Source organism: Giraffa tippelskirchi, chromosome 14 (genome assembly GCF_054371585.1).
Source record: "Giraffa tippelskirchi isolate mGirTip1 chromosome 14, T2T-mGirTip1v1.2.pri, whole genome shotgun sequence".
NCBI classification, from domain to species: Eukaryota; Metazoa; Chordata; class Mammalia; order Artiodactyla; family Giraffidae; genus Giraffa; species Giraffa tippelskirchi.
Genome location: NC_137288.1, coordinates 47,616,202 through 47,639,561, shown reverse-complemented (window position 1 = coordinate 47,639,561; position 23,360 = coordinate 47,616,202). Strand labels below are relative to the sequence as shown.

The following is a 23,360-nucleotide window of genomic DNA, read 5'->3' as shown; positions in this document are numbered from 1 at the left end:
GAGTATCGCTTATAAACTTAGGAGAGGAAAAGATGTCAAAGCCCTCTGCGCTCCCCCCCACCACCAAAAAAAACCCCAGGGCAAAACAAATGCAATAAAAAGAGGACAGCAAAAGCCATGCACAAGTTATGACAAGCATCCTCTGCAAAAGTGTCCCTCATTTCTAAATATTCAAAGTCCCCCAAACATCTGTTCAAGAAATAGTAATGCACCATCTCTGATTTTATTTTCCAGCAATGGATCAAAAAGCAGATGGTGGCGAAAGAGAACTACTGGATTGGCCTCACGGACTTGGAGCGGGAGAATGAATGGAAGTGGCTGGATGGGACATTTCCGGAGTACAAGTGAGTCTCAGAAACGTCCAGGTTGCTGGTCAGGCTCTCGCTGGCCTGTGTTTCTTCCTGAATAACCTTGTGTCCAACACAGTCCTCACACTCAGCCTCTGGGTACCAGCTGCGTATTTATTTCCATGGAGGGAAATCAATACGGGGTGAAAGTCGGGGTTTTTTCCTCTTCTCATGGAGTGAATTTTTCTTCATTTCTACCAAGAAAAAAAACCCAAACAAACAAAAACACAGATTCATAAAACCACCCAGGGTGGTAGGGAGAGAGATGGCAAAGCATGCTCTTTAACTGCTGCCGCAAAAGCCAAGGAAACCCAGCTCCCCCAGCTTGGTCAAGCTCCCCAGATGTGTTTCCAGCATGGGCAGGATGCTCCCTTCAGGATGACACTGTTGGTGTCCCAAGCCCTCACTGGGCCTCTGGCCAGAGTGTGGGGATGAACTACAAGTTGATGACTCTCCTACACACAGAAAGTTAAAGTGCAGCATGAACGAAGGCACTTGTGGGACGACCATCTCCTGCAGGTTTGAAGAGTCCCCGTAAGTCCAGTGGGACCTAGTTCTATAAAGGCAGCAAGAGAGAATGGAAGCAGTTCATAGACCCTTCTCAAAGCTCCCGGGGGTACAGAAATGTCACCGGACCCCAGTGTCCACTCCTGCCCTAATCCCACCCCAGGGTCTGAAGAGGATAAAACTGTGCCCATTTCAATTTCACCTCTTCATCCTCCTTTTGCTTTGCCTCTAGTGGATGCAGAAATGTGAAACCACAACACACACTGTACCAAATAGGGCAGAATTTATAAAAACCCACCTCTGAATACCTTTCCTTTGCTGGAGACAGAGAAGACATGTCCTACAGAGGCTCAAGCAGGCGTGTGGGCATCTTGGCTTCAGGACTGTGTCCTGAGCTGGAGTAGCTGCAGCATCCTTGGACCCCGGAGAGGAGAGATTGAGTGTGTTTCAGGTCCAGGACAATGTCACGGGCATCACGGCTGGAGCAGTCGTGGTCAAGGACAGGAAGATGGGCTCGAGGGATGGAGGGGCCAGGTAGAGCTTCTGTGTGTGTGTGTGCGTGCATGTGCATGTGCCTGTATGTGTGGGTAGACAGGCTTCTTTATGCTTGTAAATCTTCTATGTGAAAAGCATGATTAGAGGATATAGATGGAAACCAGAGTAAGGCCATTTCTTTTAAAGGATTTTTTTTTTAAGTATTTATTTGGCTGCATCAGGTCTTAGTTGCATCATGTGGGCTCAGTAGCTAGTGGGCTTAGTTGTTCCATGCCTTGTGGAATCTTAGTCCCCCAATAGGGATCGAACCCACAGTCCCTGCATTGCAAGGTGGAGTCTTAACCACCAGACCACTAGGGAATCAACCACCTAGGCCATTTCTTGTAGAATAGCAACCAAACATTGAGGTGGAACATTTGAAGATTTGGGGTCAGCTCCAAAGGTGAGCCTCAGACTGCCCCCAGGACAAATGGATATCTCCTTCCTGGCTCAGCAGACAGCCAGTCTGCTCCCTGCACACCCATCCTCGGTGGGAGGAAGCCACACCACATCCTGGCCCTCGGAAACGTGGCTGACACCCAAGGAGGGCGTCCATGGTGGCAAGGACACGCTTCAGGAGAGAGACTGAAAGCAGTTGTGAGAGTTGTTGTCTACAATCAGAGCGGTGGAGTGACTTCCCTGGTGGTCCAGTGGCTACCACGCTGTACTCTGAATGCAGGGGACCCGGGTTCAATCCCTGGTCAAGGAACTAGATCCCACATGCTACAACTAAGAGTTCACATGTGCCGCAACTAAGAGATAAAAAAAAAAAAAAGATCTGGTACAAATAAAGAAACAAAAGTTTCCACATACCTCACTTAAAACCCAATTCAGTCAAATAAACAGATAAATAATTTTTTTAAATAAATAAAATTGGAGCAGTGGAAGTTGGGAGGGGAAGCCTCAGTTAAAACCTGATGCAAAGAAATAGATAAATTTTGCAAAATAAATAAAATCAGAGCGGTGGAAATTGGGACAGGAGGCAGAGACTACTAAGGGAAAGATAAATGTGTCACTTTGACAGTCAAGAGTATGGATCACTTTTTTAAAGGAGTCAGCGGGAAGCTAAAAAAAAAAACAACTTCAGTCTCCTCCGCTTTTCTCACAGTCATAAATGCAAAAAAAAAAAAAAGGTCTGGGTTAGACTCACTAAGAAATTCAATCTGAAGCCCTCCTCTAAGCACAAACTGGGTTGGCCCACGTGGAATGGATTGAGCAGGAACAGTAGTACCCCTGCCAGCTCTCCCAGGGTGGAATTTTCTCCTGTCTCCCAGGCTCCAGCAGGAAGTACTGATTGGGATGACAGCCCAGCTTTGGTACCTGGGACAGGAAAGAATCACATCACCAGACACCTTCTGGGAGCTCTGTTCCCAGCCACAACTGCACAGCACCCCAGCCAGAGCCCAGACTCCACTTCTTGTTTTCCACTAAAGGAACACATAGGCATGTAAAAATCCCTGGGATCAGATTTTAAAAGCAAGAATAAATTAGGCAGACATATTATGAGGCCTCAATAGCCGAAGGCTAATTGAACTTGCCATATAATAATAAGCACACCACAAATGAGAAGAAGAGCCAGTGCAGCAAGGCAAGGGAGTATCTGCCCTGGAGTTCACCAGGTCTGGGTTCCAGGCCTTCAACCAGCACTCAGCAGCTATGTGACCCTGTGTAAGTAACCCAACCATGTGAACCTCCATGCCTTCATCTAGAAGCAAAGATTACAGAAGCACCAACATTGGTATTGTAAACATTATATGAGATGATACCTATCAAGCACCAATGACAGTGAGCCCATGTGAAGTGCTCAAGAAATGCTATCTGCTAGTATTCGTATTATTACTCCTGTTACTTGTCTAAGGCAGAATGCCAAAGAATTGATGCCTTGGAACTGTGGTGCTAGAGAAGACTCCTGAAAGTCCCTTGGATAGCAAGGCGATCAAACCAGTCAATCCTAAAGGAAATAAGCCCTGAATTCTCGTTGGAAGGACTGATGCTGAAGCTGAAGCTCCAGTATTTTGGTCATCTGATGCAAACAGTCGACTCACTGGAAAAGTCCCTGATACTGGGAAAGATTGAGGGCAGAAGGAGAAGAGGGCATCAGAGGATGTGATGGCTGGGTGGCATCACCAATGCAAAGGACGTGAACTTGGGCAAACTTCAGGAGATGGTGAAGGACAGGGAGGCCTCGCATGCTGCAGTCCATGGGGTCACAAAGAGTCAGACACAACTGGGACTGAACAACAACAACAACTCCTATTGTTATCACCATCATCATTTTCATGTTGTTGTTCAGTTGCTAAGTTGTGTCCAACTCTTTTGTGACCCTATAGACTATAGCCTGCCAGGCTTCTCTGTCTGTGGGATTTCCCAGGTATCTCCCAACACAACGTACCCAACACAGGTACCTCTCCATGTACTCAGTCTTACCTGCACTTCTCCTCTTTGCTTCTGTGGCCTCCATGCATGGTCCATCACTTCCCTTTCCCCTGCCGTACACAGTGGTTTCTGGACCTGGCCCCTCCCCATGCCTCACCCAGGTTACAGAAGAAATCAGTCTCCCTACTTTGCTCTTACCCTTTCTCCCCTTCTGAAATTGTTTCAGGCTGTTGGGGGTACTGTTAAGGAGGAAATAGAAAAGGGATGAAAGGCTCTCTCCTCTGTCTCTTGCCCCTGCTTGAATTTTTATACTGAGAGCTGGTTGAGGAAGATGGTGCTGGAGTAATCAGATAAAAAGCAACAGTGACATAGATTGGATGCTGAAAGCTTAAGGTACATGTGGAGTTTTATTTCCAGCAAAACATACAACCTGACTCGCTGACTGTGAATACTGGGGCAAGAGAAGCAATCGGTGATATCTCAGGATGGTGCCTAGGAACAGGTTTCCAAGTGCTTTGGGTCCACCCACCAATGCACTTCCAAGAGAAAGAATGCAGAGCTGACCCGTGTTACCAAGATTTTATTTGCCAACTAAGGACATGAGTTTTAAAAATCACCTATTGGGACTTCCCTAGCAGTTCAGTGGTCAAGACTTCCAGTACAGGGGGGACAGATTTAATCCCTGGTTGGGGAGCTACACTCCCACATGCCACATAGTGCAGCCAAAAAGACAAAAATCACCTATCAACAAATCTCAGCACAAAACCAACAAAAACAAAATAAAAAAGACAGCTGGCCATCACCCATACACACACACAGAGTTGTCCTCATTTTTCTCTTTTCATAACAGACCTGTGAGAACTTCATTCTTGACCAACTGGTACCAGTCCCTTAGCTGGACATTGGGATCTGCTGGCCCATGGTCTCATGATAACATTCAGTGAATTATCCTGAGTGTCCACCATGACCCAGCCCCTGTGCCAGTCTGAAGAATCTTTTCTAGAGTTTGGGCACAGTATGAATGAGAGATACCATTCCACTCATGTAAAAATAGTCTGATTTTCAGGACCCTGTCACAATCAGGAAGACAAACACATTGACCCTATATGTGCATACGGTGAAGAGAAGGGCTTCAAATGAGGTTTCAATGCTCTTCTCAGTGACTAATAGAACCAGGTAGACAGAAAAACCGAGAGGAATGTAGCAGACACTATCAACTAACTTCCCTGGTGGCTCAGTTGGTACAGAATTGCCTGCAATACAGGAGACCACCTGTAATGAGGGGACCCGGGTTTGATCCTTGGGTTCGATCCCTAGGTCGGGAAGATCCCCTGGCGAAGGAAATGGCAACCCACTCCATTTCTTGCCTGAGAAATCCTGTGGACCAAAGGATCCTGTCAGGCTACAGTCTATGGGGTCGCAAGAGTCGGACACGACTTAGGGACGAAACCAACCGACCAATCAACTAACTTGACTTCATAGATATTTATGGAACCTTTCACCCAACAACCACAAATACACATTCTTTTCAGTTGCATATGGTACATTCACCAAGATCATCAAACAAGTGCTGGGTCATCAAACAAGTCTCCAAAAATTAAAAAGCACTGGAAGGAAAGCTTTGGCATCATCTTATGCCGTAATCACTCACTCTTCATGCTTCATGCTTCTATCAGAGTGACTCTGGCTTTGGCCACTAGAGAGAAACCTCTGTAGCAGGAGAAAATTCAATAGCAAAGAAATGCTTCTCGCTACTAAGATTTTCCTGTTTTGAGGCCAGGCTCTTACCAGAAGAATTTTCTCAGCCATGAAGCCTCCATCAATCTTGCGGTTGATGAGAAAGTACTAAGTTGTGTGGTTGGGAGGGGCTGATTGCCAAGGTTGAAAGTTTGTGCTCTACCTCCACGAGGATAAACCCAGAACAGGGAGGGTGGGGAGGGGGTGCTTCATACCCACCAGCTGAGATGCTTCATGATTCCAGCTCCTGGAAGAGTGAGTCTAGGTGCTTCCATGGTCCCTAGTGTACTCAGAATACACTGTCCAAGTACATAATGCATGTTGCTATCCAACCACTTCTGCAACTTGTGTGTTATAATATGGGATTCAAGAATTTGGCACCCAGGCTTCAGCCGTTTCTCTTTCCAGAATCTACCTGTGAGTGAGGTTTAGGCACTATTTAAGCTGAAATTCTTCTCCAGAACATATACATTCTGTTTCTCTGACATGCTCTGCGCTGTTATAAGCATGCAGACTGGAGGGATTGACCACAAATCACTCTGTGTGATTTTAGCTTTTCCAAAGAGATGCTGGGAGACCATGTACAAGACAAACTACCCCTGCAGCCTGGCTTCAAGCTACTCCATCTCCCACCCCTGCTGGTCTCACCTAGCTCACTCCACTCATAGCCACATCCTACCATTAGTCCTGAAGAATTACTTCAAGCACCACACTGAAGAATTTCCATGACCTGGAAAAAACAAATGGAGAATGGTGATAAAAATGATCCCTTTCCATTATCAATCTGTTTTCTTTTGTCTCATCTGTCCATCCCTTTTTTTTTTGGCCATGCCACGCCAGTTGTGGGATCTTAGTTCCCCAACCAGGGATCAAACCCATGCTCATAGCAATGAAAACAGAGTCTTAACCACTGAATTGCCAGCGAACTCCCTGTAAACCCCTTTTACCTACTGAAAAGGGCAAGGAAATGCAAGGGGAAAGTGCTAAACAGATCGTCTATCAGAATTCCTATTTATGCAATTTTCCAATTAACTTTGAGATAAAAAATATCAAATGTCCCATCATTAATGCATCCAGAATCACAGTCTCAAATTTGGTAAGCAAAATTGGAATGGAACCCCCTCATATAACTGCAGAAATGAAGCAAGTGTACATCAACAACACCAAACTGCCTGGGCACCGTTGCCATTTCCAGGAAGGTCTGTCAAGGTAAGAGAGAAACACACCAAAAAAGCTTACATAAAAGTTTCCTTCCCACTTCACCTTTTCTTGGCATCACTGTGACAGTCTGAGATTTGTAACTGCTTTGTTTCTTGCCTACGATGTAAGTTCTGCGAGGACTGGCAGTCTGTTCTCTACAGCACTCGTGTTGCCATCAGCTAGCTTTAGCCCTTGCATGCAGTAGACACTGTGGAATGAATGAGCAAATGAATGACTATTTCTGACTCTTCCACCTAAGTGTCATCCCATTTATAGTCTCATTGCTTGTTGGTTTCCTCTAAAATATCTCTTCATCGCTAGATTTATCTAAGTGAGGTCATTTTTAAAAAATATTTGTTTATTCATTTATTTGGCTGTGTCAGGTCTTAGTTGTGTCATGTGGGATCTTTCGGTGCGATACACGCACAGACTCTCTAGTTGTGGTGCATGGAGTCTCTAGCTGTGGCGTGCGGGCTCAGTAGTTATGGCACGCAGGCTCAGCAGTTGTGGCATGCAGACTTAGTTGCTCTGCAGCATGTGGGATCTTTATTCCCTGACTAGGGATCGAACCCACATCCTCTGCATTGCAAGGCAGATTCTTAACCACTGGATCACCAAAGAAGTCCCTCACCTTTCATTTTCTTTAACAACAACAACAAAAAAATCCCTAAATATACAGTTGGTGCAAGGGAGTCAATTCTATCCCATTTTCCCATCCTTTGACTGTAAATTTTGACTCTCCTTTTCCCACTGCCCTGATTTTGGCTGGTCTTGTTGTAAAAGATGGAGGGCAATTTGGTCTTTATCCCTCGGTGATCCTGGTAAGAACCTGGCTTCAAAATAGGAAAATCTTAGTACAGTAGTGTTTCTTTACTGTCGAACTTTCTCTGGCCATCAGAGTCTGTACAGTGGAAGATTTCTCTCTAGTGGCCAAAGCCACTGCCACTTTGATAGAAACATGAAACATGGACCAGAGTGAGTGATTACGGAGTCAGATGCTGCTGCTTGGGAAATGAGTCATCGTTTACAGGAAGCACCTCCTGCTGCAGATGTTCTTTTCGCACCCTCCGCACGAGGCAAACTTGTCCTCTCAGGAGGTGACCACAGGCTTCTGTTCAAGGGCCTGGCTCTTAGAGAAAACGTAGCCTTTCAAGTTTTGACTCTTGGAAGCACATCTAGTTGATCTCTTAGAAAGAGAGGCAGGAACAGTGAACCCTGGCGAGGGGGTGCTGGGAGCAGCAGCAGACAAGTTAACAAGGCCCAAGTTGAGCTCATCTTAAAGACAACTTGTTTTGAAGAATCTCTCTTCCAAAAAAGGCAGTGAAATGTATGAGTCATTTTCAGTAAGATTAAATTATTATTTCTTTCTGAAGCAATTAGCTATTTACAGCTTAGCCAGAAAACCATAACCAAGTGTTCATAGGTTCTTGTAAGTGTATATCAATGGTTTCTCCATTTTAAATACAGTAGTGTGTACATGACCTTCGCAAAGTCCCTAACTTCCCCCCCCCCCACCAGCAACCATAAAGTTCGTTTGCTAAGTCTGTGGATACATGTATATGTATGGCTGAGTCCCTTTGCTGTTCACCTGAAACCACCACAACATTGTTAATCGGCTATATCCTAATACAAAATAAAAGGTTTAAAGTTTAAAAAAAAAGGGTGGGGGGTCTCTCTCGCTCTGCCTGGCTCTGACTTGTTAGAGACAAGATATCAGAATGTACAAAGATTCCCTCTGGGTTCTCATAAGTGTGTGTGTGTTTGTGTGTGGGTGTATCATCCTCAGAATGTACATATTCACACTCAAGCCCAGAAGTCAGCATTCCAGTACATATTAGAAAGCTGTCATTCATCAAGCTGTGTTGAAGACAGATTTACTTCCTCAGCAATGTGATGCAGCAGCTCCGTGAGCTGACTCTACTGTGGCCAAGATAACAAGCCCGCAGGGAGAGGCTGCATCACACGCTCCTCTGCGGAACAGCTGCTTCTTATTCAGAATCAGAGCGTGTGCAGCTTTTTAAACAGCGCGTTTTCATTCTGGGATGCATGACAGGCCTCGGTTTTGTTTTTTACATTTCTCTGCTGCTCTTGGGTCAAGCAAACGTCTGCGTGACTTTGCAAATAACACTCGATTTCTGTTTTCTTAAAAGAAATTGGAAAGCTGGACAGCCAGATAACTGGGGTCATGGCCATGGGCCTGGAGAAGATTGCGCTGGACTGATTAATTTTGGGCAGTGGAACGATTTCCAGTGTGAAGACATGAATCACTTCATCTGCGAGAAAAACAGGGAGAGAGGTAAGCAGTGGAAGGGATTTAAGAGAGCACAGCAGAGCTTATATCTTATTAAAGGGCAAGAGGTGAGGAGTATAAGGGCTCTGAAAGTAGGTTTTGCAACTGGATTCCAGTCCTGATTCTGCCACTTAGTATCTTGGCAAGCTATTAACCTCAAGGAAATAATAGTAATCCTCTTAATGGGGTTGTTGTGAGGACTTAAGTAAATTAATGCATGTGCCTAAGGTAGAGGAAGTACTCAGTAAATTTTAGACTAATGGGCCTAGGTCATTACCTTATAATATTGTCAGTCAGTTGTTCTTTATCATATGGCACCAATGTCGAAGATTTTTCATATGACAAACTATCAGAGAAATTGGGAAAATAATACCACTTGCAATTGCATCAAAAAAGATAAAATACCTAGGAATAAATTTAACCAAGGAGGTGAAAGACCTATACACTGGAAACTATAAGACATTGATAAAAGGTACTGAAGAAGGCCCAAATAAGTGGAAACATATTCTGTGCTCACAGATTGGAAGAGTATTGTTAAAATGTCCATACTACCCAAAGAAATCTACAGATTCAATGGAATCTCTATAAGAACTCCAGTGTCGTTTTCCATAGAAATAGAGAAAACAATCCTAAAATTTGTATGGAACCACAAAAGACCCCAAAGAGCCAAAGTAATCTTGAGAAAGAAGAACAAAGCTGGACACACTCCCTGATTTCAAAATATATTATAGAGCTACAGTTATCAGAACAGTGTGGTAGTGGCATAAAAATAACACATATCTCTATCAGTGAAAGAGAATAGAGAGCCCAGAAATAAACCCATGCACATATGGTCAATTAATTTATGACAAAGGAGCCAAGAATATACAATAGGGAAAGGACAGTCTCTTTTATAAATGCTGCTGCAAAAACTGGACAGCCACATGCAAAAGAGTGAAACCAGACCACTCTCTTAACCCTACACAAAATAAGCTCAAAATGGATGAATGACTCAAATGTAAGATTTGAAACCATTAAATTTCCAGAAGAAAGCACAGGCAATAATCTCCTTGACAGTGATCTTGGTAATGATTTTTTGGATCTGAAAACAAAGGAAAAAATAAACAAGCGTAACTACATCAAGGGCCTTCCCCGATGGTTCAGTGGGTAAAGAATCTGCCTGCAATGCAAGAGACACTGGTTTGATCACTGGGTCAGGAAGATTCCCTGGAGTAGGAAATGGCAACCCATTCCAGTACTCTTGCCTGGAGAATCCCATGGACACAGGAGTCTGGTGGGCTACAGTCCATAGGGTCTCAAAGAGTCAGACACGACTGAGCACAACAGCACTACTACATTTGGGATTTGAGTTGAGACTAGGATGCCCCAGAATAGGCTCCTTTGAAGTGAATTTTACCTTTTATTGAATCTGAATAAGAACTTCGAGGCATTTATTGGAAAAAATAATTACTGAATGATGTATTTGGAATGTTTTCTTTAAAAACACACACTCCTTTTTCTGAATTGTCCATTAACATTGTTCTTTAAGAAGAACTAACACCCATTCTTTTTCCTCTCTTTTAACAGTAATAACTACATTATAATGGACCGTGATATCATAATAGGAGCAAATTGTCAACAGTTCTCAAAGGCAAAAGATACTTCTTTCTGATTGCATCACCTTCTCATTAGATTGAGGGGGAAAGCATTGAAGACCAATTACTGAAAACATTGAAAGCCCGTGTTCTCTACCATCTGCCTTGCTCAAGGACAAAGTTTGGAACAAAAGTGTTCCCCTAGTGTGATATATGGATTGTCAGTAAGCAAATGGACTGAATCACATAGATTTTTCTCAGCCAATAACCATACAGTTATGCAAATCATATCTTCCAGAGTATGGAATGCTCCAATCAGAAAAAAGATTATCATTGGTTGTTGTGCTTTAGGAAGAACTGAAAACATACACCGTGTAAACAGTACCTTACATTTCTATTGATAAAATCCCAAATGTAGGAAAAATATGCAGACATACAGATATATAGGCCAACTCTTAGTAACAATATGAAATATACTTAAAGAGCTTTTAAAACTTTGTATTTTTGTACAAAATATTTGCCTTTTTACAATTTTTTTCTTTTTATTTTTGTCATTTTACTGATATAGTACATGAAGCCAAAGAAAACAATAATGGTACTAATAAAAACTCATAGGGTTTCTTGTCAGATTTAATTCTACGCAGTGGCAAAGAAATTTTTTCAGTTGCGGTTTAAAAAAATAATTAAATATATGTGTGTGTGTATATTTTAATGTATCATTTCCTCAGAGGAGTCAATCACTTGAAATGTCTAGAAATGGCCTTGCAGATTTTGCCAGTGGAGGTCAAGCCTGAACATGTACGTGGCTCAGTCAAGTGGGCTATGCCTCCAGCCCATCACCAGCCAACACCCTTGTGGTGTGTCTGCCAGGCTCAGAGGAATGGTCAACTCAGGATGTGCTTTTACTTCATTTTGGCGGAGTCGGGGGTGGTGGAGAGGCGTCTGTTGGGAAGGGTGGACAGAGCACCTGTATCTGGCCATTAACAGAAGGTCCTGTTTTGTGGCTGAGACATGAATACACTTGGTTTCAGGCCCATACCAGGGCAGATATTAAATGTCAGGAAAGCATGACATCACATCGGCCAGAGGCAGATATGCTAAGATGGGGACAGCTCTATGCTACCTGGAAATCTGATGTTTTCTGAAGTCAGATTCCAAAAACACAGAATTCCAAGGCACATGCATGATGAAATCCAAGAATACAACCTTGGCCACTGTGTTGAACTCTTGCAAACAACCTTTTGTCAGAGCCCATCTGCCTTCTACTCTTTAACTTGCCCTGGAGAAGTCTAACATGCAATATGCTGAAAACAGGCTTAAATGTAACTGATGCTCAAAGGTAAGATTTCCACCCACCAGATTCTCTCCCCAGGACCTCCCCAGCCATGCTGCTACCTATCCCACGTACAATGGTAAAAGAATAAAGACAGAGTTTGACTTTCACACCTGCAGCCGTGTGGACTGTGTTGTCTCGCCCTGGTCACCGTTTATGCTGTCTCTGCAGCCCAGGAGTGGCCATCTCCTCAGCACCTGGATGTCCTGCTATCCTGTCCATGGGGTCTGGTCAGACTGGCAGGACCTGCCGTCATCTGGGCCCTGCAATCCCAGACAGGCCCTGGACCCTGGTACCTCTTCAGGCTCAAGACCTTCTAGAGACTAAACTCTATCCTCTTTTTCATCCTCTTCTGGTTTCTTAGGTGTCAGTTAAGATCAGGTTCAGATGCAACTTGAACTTAAACGTCTGATGCCATCATCATAAGAGAATGTTGCTGATTCCCATAGCTGAAGGTGTTCCTCTCCTGGCCCTTATACCTTACCCAAGGTTTATCATCTCTCAGGCTTCAATAAGATGCTCTCATGTCATCCTCTCAACAGCCCTAAGAAGTGGGGCTTCCTACTTACTCTCCCCATTTTATAGAGGGAAGCACTCAGGGAGGTGACATCATTTCCTGGGTCGTATCATCACCAAGGAGTGAGGCAGGATTCAGGCTTGAGCTTTGAAAATGTTCTAGGGGACTTCCTTGGTGGTCCAGTGGTTAAAACTCTGCACTTTCAGTGCAGGGTGGGGAGGGTTCGATCCCTGGTCAGGGAACTAAGATCCCACATGCCACACGTGGTGTTAAATAGATAGGTAAAATTTTTTTAAATGTTCAAAATTTTAAAAAACATTCCTTCTTTCGGAAGCAAGGTCCTTCTTAATAACAGTAAAATCAGATGAAAATCACACATTACCAGATGCCTCATGTACTGCTCTATATATATAGCTATTTATATACCAGGTTTCTATTCACCTACTCACCACTGATGGTCTTCTGGGAGGAGAGTTTTGGTAAAACGTCATGAGGTTTTTAGGCTATGAGAAGTTATGAGTTGCTATGAGAAGATGGAAACTTTATTTTTGTCCCCATCCCTCAGCATATGGGATCTTAGTTCCCCAACTAGGGATTGAATCCCCGCCCCCTGCAATGGCAGCTCAGAGTCTTAACCACTGGAACTCCAGAGAAGTCCCTGTTTTTCTTTTTAAATGGCTCTTGAAGAATGATTGCACAACCAGAAAGAACAAAACCCTTTCTTTTCCTCTTCTGCAATCAGTGTTCACCTTTGATCAACTCTTCCCATATCCGTCCGAGTTTAGCAGTTAAGAGTTTAAAGCAGACAACAAATAGTACAACCTGCTGTCATTAAAAAAAAAAAACAACAGATGTTGAAGAAGTAGAAAGCTATGTCAGTCATACATCCCGCCATAAATCAGGTAACAATACTAAAGCAAGTGTATTTTGCCTCAAAACCAATTGATCTCTTCTTGAAAAAGTCTGTTAACTCATTCATGGCTGAAAGAAGTCTAATAATAATTTTTAAAAATTAAATATATTTAGTGCTTTCACATACATTATCTCTTCTAATCTTGGTGCAAAACCTTTCTCTCTACTTTAGGAATGAGGACACTGAGGCGAATTTGAAGACTTGCCCATTGCTCATATCCCAGTTGTGCAAATCTGATCAGACTTCTCATTCTTATGTTCCCTAAATCTAAGTCCATCCTAACCCTTACCCCAAGCTTAAAATCTTCCGAGTTGCCTGCAGGGGCCCTTGGGACCAGGTCCCCAGCTATACCTCCAGCCTCCCCTCCTGCTGTATCCTTGTCCTCCCGCTGTATCCTTGTCCTCCCTTGCCTTGAGCTGGAACAGCCTTACAAGCCACCTGCAAAGTTCCTCTGTGCTCCTTCTTACTTACTTCTTACTGTGCTCCTCCTCCTTAGAAATCCAGACTCTACCTGGACTTCCATTCTCGACTTCTTTAAGATTCAGCTCAAGCATCACTTCTAGCCTGAATCCTTTCCCAGCAAATGTATCCTGAAGCTGAGACTTCCCTTCATGTCAAGTGCTATCCACAAGTGCTCCAGGTACTATGAAAGAAAAACCCTTTCACGGCGTTAGACAACCTACAGATCAGCTGAGAGGCCCAAATATCACTGAATTAAGAAGAGAAAGGCGAATGGAGCCAGTCAGCTACAAAATCTTAAGAGAACTGGAGAATGGGAGAAGCCAATCAGAAATGTAGGCATTCGTGTTGATGATAGTCGGTTATTATACATCTACTATATCGGACATATGTGTAATATATCTATTAGGAATGGAAGACTGAAGAGAATCAACTGGCAAGAGAGATTCATTCTACATACCAACATATGGCCCTGAGTCAGGGAAAAGCTTTCGAAACCTTTTCTGAATGACAGTGTAAGGAAGTGTCTCTTTTCTGTTATGCTCAACAGTTTTAGAAGTATAGGTGAACTCTGGCCATCTCTTTAAGAGGGAATTTTTCTATACAATAACTTCATTTTCCTGGAAAGCATCCTTTAGTGGCACGGCATCACACTTATTTTATAAATCACAAAGCAGATGTTGTAGAGATTTTGCTCCACCCATTCATCCTTCTTCTCTTCCTAGATACCCTTGTCAAATAAATATTAATACATAGCATGCCCAGGTTACACAGGTAGCCAAGAGTCCAAAGAAAAGCAGGTTTAAGAAAACCAGCTTAAATTCTCCAGATGCAGAGCTCCTGGTTTTCACATTTTTCAATGAATGAGTTTATGAATGAACTATCTCAGTTCAGCCCTGCCTGCCACAGCCAGGGTGATGGCCCAGCCTCCAGCCTTCCTCTGAGGACGAGCCCTGAGTTTGTAAAACAGGAATCACCCGTGCAACTTGGGCAGGAGTCAGCTGCCAGCAAGGAAGCTCCTGCCAACAGCTCATCCAGAAGGTCATTAAATAGGCTTAACCAAAGGGGCTCGCTTTAGTCCTCTTGGCCAGGGATGGAGAATTGTCCTTTGGCCAGTCTTCCAACCACTGGTGCCAGAGTTTGCTGTATTCTTTAATCATCGCTTATTGCCATGACCCACTAAATCATGCCTGCAAGCTGCAAGGAATTATAAGATTGTTAAAACCAGTTCCTGTGCCTGAGAGCAGAGGAGCTAGGCCAGGCCTGACACAAACCAGCACAACTGCAGATTAGCTGTAATAACACCTCATGACTCCCAGGAACTTGGCATGTACTGTCTCCAACCACTGTGCAAGGAAAATGTGAGATTTTTTTGTGTGTGAAAATCAGGTTAAATAGTTTCCTAAGAACTGGGATTTGAACCTACCACCACCTAGCTCCCATAGTAACCTTCCTGAGAGTCTGGGCTTTCTCTGTTGTATTCTGTTCTTTGCCACAAGAAACCATTCAAATCACCAAGTCTCTCTCACAGAAGCAGGGAAATAATGGATGAATCCTGATTGGAGCTCTTTACACGAAAGTCCTACACCAGGGACTTCCCTGGTGGTCGAGTGGCCAAGACTCCACGCTCCCAATGCAGGGGGCCCAGGTTCAATCGCTTGTGAGGGAACTAGATCCCACAGGCCGCAACTAAGAGTTCACATGATGCAACTAAAGGTCCCGTGTGCCGCAGTTAAGACCTGGCACAGCCAAATAAACAAAGGTACTAGATCAATCACTTTGTTATCTGAGCAAAGAAGCAAAAGTCCACTTGGCACTCATACCATGGATGTCCAAAGAGGTCCAGATCGGAGAAACCACCCTAAATTCTAGAGTAACTAGACCTCTCAGAGTTCTCTGATATAAATTAGTGTCAAATGAAAAGAGGCTCTGGACCAAACCGACCCAGGTTTGACTCCTGCTGTCGACCTCCGTGTTATAAGACATACTCATGTAAGTGGCAAATAGCTCTCTCCCCTGTCTCTTTCTTCCCCACCAGGCCCTCTGCTCATGGACAGAGCCAGCATTGGACCTGGGAGGAAAAGGCACACACAGAAGCCTGATGCTGTGGGAAATCCTGCTCACACAGACAGAAAGCAAGAAAGAGTCTCCAGTGGACTTGCTAACATGTTCTTATAAATCTATAATCCTGCCACCACTACCCCAAAGATATCTACCATGATGTTCATAGACAGTAAAATGAATGGTTTTTCTCTTGCTTACTCAGCATCTACAGTGGTCATATGTGCTGCAGACACACACTACCCTGCTTTTGATGGTAATAATAACTTGTTTCTAAGTAACTATTTGCTATGCCTCCTTTGGGGCTTCCCTGGTAGCTCAGCTGGTAAAGAATCCACCTGCAATGCAGCAGATTCCAGTTCGATTCCTGGGGCAGGAAGATCCCCTGGAGAAGGGATAGGCTACCCACTCCAGGATTCTTGGGCTTCCCTGGTGGCCCAGCTGGTAAAGAATCTGCCTGCAAAGTGGGAGATCTGCGTTTGATCCCTGGGTTGGGAAGATCCCCTGGAGGAGAGCATGGCAACTCACTCCAGTATTCTTGCCTGGAGAATTCCCACAGACAGAGGAGCCTGGTGGGCTACAATCCATGGGGTTACAAAGAGTCAGACACAACTGAGCGACTAAGCACATGCCTCCATTCAGACAATACTGTTTGGAAACAAGCTGTTTTTACTCGAAAGGTATAGTTTGGGGTCCATTTCATAAAATAGTCAGGGTTTCAGGCCCACAAGATGCCACCTAATTGACAGTCTGCAAAGAAATAATCAGAATGTCACCTATTCCAACCCCACACCTACCACCTTGGTACACCTGGTGAACTATACCAAGGGGCTTGGATCACCAGGCATGAGGAATAATGACCAGTACCTTCATACAAACCTTGGCATTCCTCAGAGGAAAAAAAGGACTAAAAAAAATTACGTGATGGCTAGATAGATGGAAAGAAATAGAGAAAAAGGGAGGGAAGAAGGGCGGGAGGAACATAGGTACATAGATAGATACACTGATGCATAGAATGGAAGAGAAAAAGGAAGATTGAAGATCAGCTAAGAGAAAGCTGTTACCATTTTTTCTTTGTTTTTAATCCCTGAGTCCATTTGAAAGAGTTCTTTCAGTGGAAAAAGCACTGCCTTAAAGTCCACTGAAGTCCTCCACCTTCCTCCCTCCTGCCCCCAATGACACCTTAGGAGTAGCCAGCACCACTGCACACACGCTTCTGAGGGAATGAGAAAGTCATCTGCCCAGGATCACCTGTGCTCACTTTTCCACTCTGTGGCTCCAGCATTTGGAAATCCTAGAGCCCCAGAATTGCCTTTTCCTGTTTTCGTTTTCCATCGCCTACACTGTGTTTTTCCACAGTCTGCAGTGAGAACTGGCAGCTGGGTCAACTGGCCCTGGCATGGGGGTTGCTGCTTCCCTCCCACTTTGGAAACAGTTTTCCTCCCTCTGTGATTTAGCTCAATGACACACACCCTGAAACAACCACACCTCGTGAGACCAGGACCCAGCAAGTTACCCAACACCAGGTGGGGATGAACCTCCCCAGGAGCAGATCTACCAGGGGCAGGCAGTTCCTGCAACCAGAGACCCCCACGGGAAGGTGCTGGGCACCTCTGAATAGCAGGCAAGGCTTATCTTCTGTCTGAACATTTGCACGAAATCCAGATTCCTGTCCTCTCTGGTCTAGCCTGGTCTGGGCTCCCCATACAAGGCATGGTGCTAGTGGTAAAGAACCTGCCTGCCAATGCAGGAGACATAAGAGACATGGGTTCAATCCCTGGGCAGGAAGATCCGCCTGGAGGAGGAAAGGACAACCCACTCCAGTATTCTTGCCTGGAGAATCCCATGGACAGACGAGCCTGGCAGGCTACGATCCATAGGGTCACAAAGAGTTGGACGTGACTGAAGCCACTTAGTACACACTGGTCTAGCCCCATTGCTATTTTTGAGAAATAATCTCCTACTTACTGTTAGAGATTATATAAGAAAATATCACCTCCCTTAAGAAAATAAGCCAATCCCCAAGCACTTGAAGGATAATGTCCCAGACCACACAGCCTGACATGTCCCTAAGCGTCACATCCTCCTGGGGTCTCACAGGTCCCTGCTGTCATCACAGCAGGAGGGGGACACTGCTGTGTCAACACCCACACCCAAGCACCCAGCTCCCTTTCAGTCTCTAGGTTAGAAGCTCTGAAGAAGGCTTACAGTCAAGACTCGAGCACAATAAAAGGTAAACCGTCACAGAGAGCATCCAGATGGTAGACAAGCAGAGCTTGCCAGCCAGGGAGGTCTCACCTTGGCTGCTTTCCTCGCTCCAGGGTGCCACCTGACATCACCTTGAAAGCCCTCTGTCGAGAACCTTTTGGGCATTCAGCCCCCTGAAGTGCCCCTCTCTTGCGTATAGATCTGTGGGTCCACACTGGAGACACCTGTCTCTGGTTATTCACATGACACAGATCTCAGCTTCAGACAAGATCCAGTCTCTCCCTTCGGGGTTGGCACCAGAATAACCAAATCTCAATAATAAAAACCCAAAGCCACTACTGTATGAGACAGAGGAAGGGACAGGGAGGGAGACAAGCCTTGGTAGAAAGGCTGGAAGGTAAGACTTTACCCAAAGGAGAGTTATCTTCAAAGGCCATGTGCCACATGTTAACCTACAGATGTTCCATGAGAGTCCTCAGCACTTCTCAAATGTGAATTAAATTGAGCATCTTACTGCACAGGCAGTTATTCATTCATTCATTCACCAAAGATTCACATGGTCAATCTCTATGGCTTCCTTACTATGTTCTAGATCTTGTACGAGGTACTAGGACTCTTTTTTTTTTTAATACTCATGGGATTCTCTATATATTTTTCTGTAACTCATTTTTAATATAACTTTCTTTATTTGGGGGACTCTTAGTTATCATGGGGAGGAACCTGGAGATAAGGGAATAAAGCACATATTTTTATCAGGCTAGTGCCAAAAGCAACTTTTATGCTAGTTTAATCATGTGGACAAAAGGCCAGGACAATGAAGAGGTCTTCTTCAACAACAACAGGGCGTGAAAAGCTGCCCGGTGAGTGAGACAGTAACTGTGGATGCTTTCACAACACCTGGAGAAAGTGCTAAACCCTAGCGGTGACTTCGAGGTCATTTATTGCTTACTTGTTTACTGTCGTTCTGAATATTTCAGTCTCTTCAAACATGCCACCAAAATTCTAGCAAACGAGAATGAGTGAGAGATATAAGAGTTGAGAATCAGTGAGCCAGGTTGTCAAAATGTCAAAACTAAGAGAAAGTAAAGAAGTTGGGAATAGAGTGAAAGACTGATAAGATTTCTGACACTAGCTGCAAAGCCTCTGCTTTTGGCATTGGGCTTCCCAGGTGGTGCTAGTTGTAAAGAACCTGCCTGCCAATGCAGGAAACATGAGAGATGCAGGTTTTATCCCTGGGTCAGGAAGACCCTCCAGACGAGGGCATGGCAAACCACTCCAGTATTCTAGCTTGGAGAATCCCATGGACAGAAGAGCCTGGTGGGCTACATTCCACAGGGTCACAAACAGTCAGATGCAACTGAAGCCATGTAGCACACATGCACTAGGCAAAAACATCTCCAAGTCCTTCTAGGCCTAAGATTATGTCTCAGGAAGACAGTCCATTTGTTGGAGAATTTATGTCCCACCAACTGATCCCAGGAGAAAGAAAGGAAGGGGTGGAGGGAAAGTAATTTTTCATGGAGCTGAGCCTGAGACCACTGTCAATGTTGTAATTATATCATGCTTGCTATTTATTTGGGTCATTTATTGGGATAAGGTACATGGGATCATTTAAAAACTAAATTCATTTGGTCCCTTTCAAAAACATTCAACTGGCTTACGTGTGGAGCAATAAAGTGCGAAAGTGACAAAGCATCCAAATTGCAGCCATGTGTGACTTAGCTTTTTTATTTGGGGGAAAAAAATGGTTAAGCCTGAAGGATTGTGTTTCTCTCTTGTCACTCTGACTCTGAGTGAATAATGAGTTCCTGCTGGTGACACACTGGCTTGGGGAGGCGAGCGCAGAGGGGGTTTGGTGCATTTCCAAAGCTGTGTGTGAGCCTTCACCACAAGACCCTGATTCTGGGGGAGGAACAGTGGGTGAACCACATTGCACAGAGGCTGGGAGTGCCACGTGTTAATGTACAGACCTTCCCTGAGAGACCCCAGCACTTTCAAATGTGAATTAACTTGAGTTCCTTTACTGCAGAGCTCAGGGCCCAGTTATTCATTCAGACAATCATCAAAGATTCATATGGTCAACCTCTGTGGCCAACTTACTATGTTCTAGATCCTGTACTAGGTGCTGCGAATCTTTTTTCTTTTGAAACACTCCAGCTCCTCTATATATTTTTCTATAACTCATTTGTAAATATAATTTTACTTATTTATTTTTGGCTCTGCTGGGTCTTTGTCACTGTCACTTTTCTCTAGCATGGTGAGCAGGCAGCTACTCTGTAGTTGCAGGGTGCAGGCTTCTCATTGTTGCAGAGCACAGGCTCTAGGGCTCACAGGCTTCAGGAGATGCAGCACATGGGCTCAGCAGTTGCGGGTCCCAGTCTCTAGAGCACAGGCTCAATGGTTATGGCACACACGCTTAGTTGGGATCTTCCCAGACCAAAGATTGAGCCCACGTCTCCTGAATTGGAAGGTGGATTCTTTACCACCGAGCCACAAGGGAAGCCCTGGGAATCTTTCTTGAGTTACCTGGAAAGCAGATCCCAAGATAAAGGTCTCATCTACCTCCCCCATCACCCATTCTAGATGTCACTCACCCTTGGCCACTGGAGGCTACCAGCCTGGGGGGCTGACCCAGAACCTCAGCCCTGAGTCCTTAGCTGATTTGGCCTCATCAAGCCATAGCTGTTGAAGCTGCCCACTTACTGTTATCCCTGGCAAGAAAGAACCAAGAACCATGCAAGCCCTCTGGGTTCCAGTCAACTTCTCTATACTTCCACTGTGTAATAGCAACCCTACTCTTCGTGGTAATTAGGATCAATTTTGTCCACCAAGGGAATAATTCTTTTCTTTGCCAGTTCTTCCACTGACATGAGGGGCCTCAAATGACCTAATGTAGTCACAGCTTCAAGTTGAATTGCTGCCTGGTGGTCCCCTTGTGGAAACCAGAACCTTTTAAGTGGTGGAGTCTAAAGTTGCAAGCTTGATAAGCAGTGATCCTGAGAGGATCCACACCAATTTCTACCTTTTGGTTCTTGTCTCTGTGAATTCCAGTTTGGGAAACATAGCACTATAGCCACTGACTTAGTGCATATAACTTCACCCTGGAGGATAGCACCGTAACCTGACAGGTTATTGGCCTAAGGCCAGAACCCTAGCTGAGCCTTCAATAGTCTTTCCACCATCCCATTAGACTAGCTACTTCTGATTGATCGCATATCTGGGGAGATAGTGGATCTCATGGTCATGTGCCCATTGCCACAATGTTGCACAAGCTGCCATTTTTAATAGATCAGGAATTCTGTAGGCCCTTGGTTGATAGTATTAAAAGAGACATGGGTAAGGTAGGAATCAATTCTGGTAGGGACAGAGTGATGTCCTTGTGACGGGCACAATGAAGGACAGAAAAGGTATGGACCTAACAGAAGCAGGAGATATTAAGAAGAGGTGGCAAGAATACACAGAAGAACTATACAAAAAAATATTCACAACCCAGATAATCACAATGGTGTGATCACTCACCTAGAGCAAGACATCCTGGAATGCAAAGTCAAATGGGTCTTAGGAAGCATCACTACGAACAAAGCTAGTAGAGGTGATGGAATTCCCGTTGTACTATTTCAAATCCTAAAAGAAGATGCTGTGAAAGTGCTACACTCAATATGCCAGCAAATTTGAAAAACTCAGCAGTGGCCACAGCGCTGGGAAAGGTCAGTTTTCATTCCAATCCCAAAGAAAGGCAATGCCAAAGAATGCTCAAACTACTGCACAATTGCACTCATCTCACATGCTAGTAAAGTAATGCCCCAAATTCTCCAAGCCAGGCTTCAACAGTATGTGAACCATGAACTGCCAGATATTCAAGCTGGATTTAGAAAAGGCAGAGGAACCAGAGATCAAATTGCCAACATCCGTTGGATCATAGAGAAAGCAAGAGAGTTCCAGAAAAACATCTACTTCTGCTTTATTGACTATACCAAACGCTTTGACTGTGTGGACCACAACAAATTCTGGAAAATTCTTAAAGAGATTAGAATACCAGACCACCTGACCTGCCTCTTGGGAAACCTGTATGCAGGTCAGGAAGCAACAGTTAGAACTGGACATGGAACAACAGACTGGTTCCAAATAGGAAAAGGAGTATGTCAAGGCTGTATATTGTCACCCTGCTTATTTAACTTATATGCAGAGCACATCATGAGAAATGCTGGGCTGGATGAAGCACAAGCTGGAATCAAGATTTCTGGGAGAAATAGCAATAACCTCAGATATGCAGATGACACCACCCTTATGGCAGAAAGTGAAGAAGAACTAAAGAGCCTCTTGATGAAAGTGAAAGAGGAGAGTGAAAATGCTGGCTTAAAGCTCAACATTCAGAAAACTAAGATCATGGCATCTGGTCCCATCACTTCATGGCAAATAGATGGGGAAACAGTGGAAACAGTGGCTGACTTTATTTTGAGGGGGGCTCCAAAATCACTGCAAATGGTGACTGCAGCCATGAAATTAAAAGATGCTTACTCCTTGGAAGGAAAGTTATGACCAACCTAGACAGCATATTTTTTTTTTTAATCTATAAATTCTCTTTATTTTTTTTTTCTTGTCCAGTTACAAATGTTTTATTTTTTATTTTTTATAAATTTATTTATTTTAGTTGGGGGCTAATTACTTTACAATATTGTAATAGTTTTTGCCATACATTGACATGAATCAGCCATGGGTTTACATGCGTTCCCCTTCCTGGACCCCCCACCCACCTCCCTCCCCATCCCATCCCTCTGGGTCATCCCATTGCCCTGGCCCTGAGCCCTTGTCTCATGCATCGAACATGGAATGGTGTTCTGTTTCACATATGATAATATACATGTTTCAATGCTATTGTCCCAGAACGTCCCACCCTCACCTTCTCCCTCAGAGTCCATAAAATTGTTCTATGCATCTGTGTCTCTTATTCTGTCTCGCATATAGGGTTATCGTTACCATCTTTCAAATTCCATATATATGCATTAGTATACTGTATTGTTGTTTTTCTTTCTGGCTTACTTCACTCTGTATAATGGGCTCCAGTTTCATCCATCTCAGTAGGACCGATTCAAATGTATTTTTTTTAATGGCTGAGTAATATTCCATTGTGTATATGTACCACAGCTTCCTTATCCATTCGTCTGCTGATGGACATCTAGGTTGCTTCCATGTCCTGGCTATTGTAAACAGTGCTGTGATGAACATTGGGGTACACGCGTCTTTTTCAGTTCTGGTTTCCTCGGTGTATATGCCCAGCAGTGGGATTGCTGGGTCATATGGCAG

General features: G+C 44.3%; 1 protein-coding gene and 1 long non-coding RNA gene across 2 annotated transcripts in view; one reads left to right on the top strand and one right to left on the bottom strand.

Annotated features, from left to right (window-relative positions):
• The window catches only part of COLEC12 (collectin subfamily member 12), a 176,097-nt gene extending 164,089 nt beyond the window's left edge, over positions 1-12,008 (top strand). Inside the window, exons 8-10 of the mRNA XM_081561796.1 lie at positions 235-344; positions 8,852-8,997; positions 10,558-12,008. Coding sequence (XP_081417922.1) covers positions 235-344; positions 8,852-8,997; positions 10,558-10,574 — 273 coding nt within the window. The 3' untranslated portion in view covers positions 10,575-12,008. The remainder of the gene's footprint in view (positions 1-234; positions 345-8,851; positions 8,998-10,557) is intronic.
• Positions 191-23,360, bottom strand: part of LOC145534419 (uncharacterized) — a 39,453-nt gene continuing 16,283 nt past the window's right edge. The window contains exons 2-5 of the long non-coding RNA XR_014074573.1: positions 6,765-6,909; positions 6,181-6,231; positions 1,153-1,268; positions 191-541 (exon numbers count right to left, since the gene is read on the bottom strand). This is a non-coding gene — a long non-coding RNA (uncharacterized LOC145534419). The remainder of the gene's footprint in view (positions 542-1,152; positions 1,269-6,180; positions 6,232-6,764; positions 6,910-23,360) is intronic.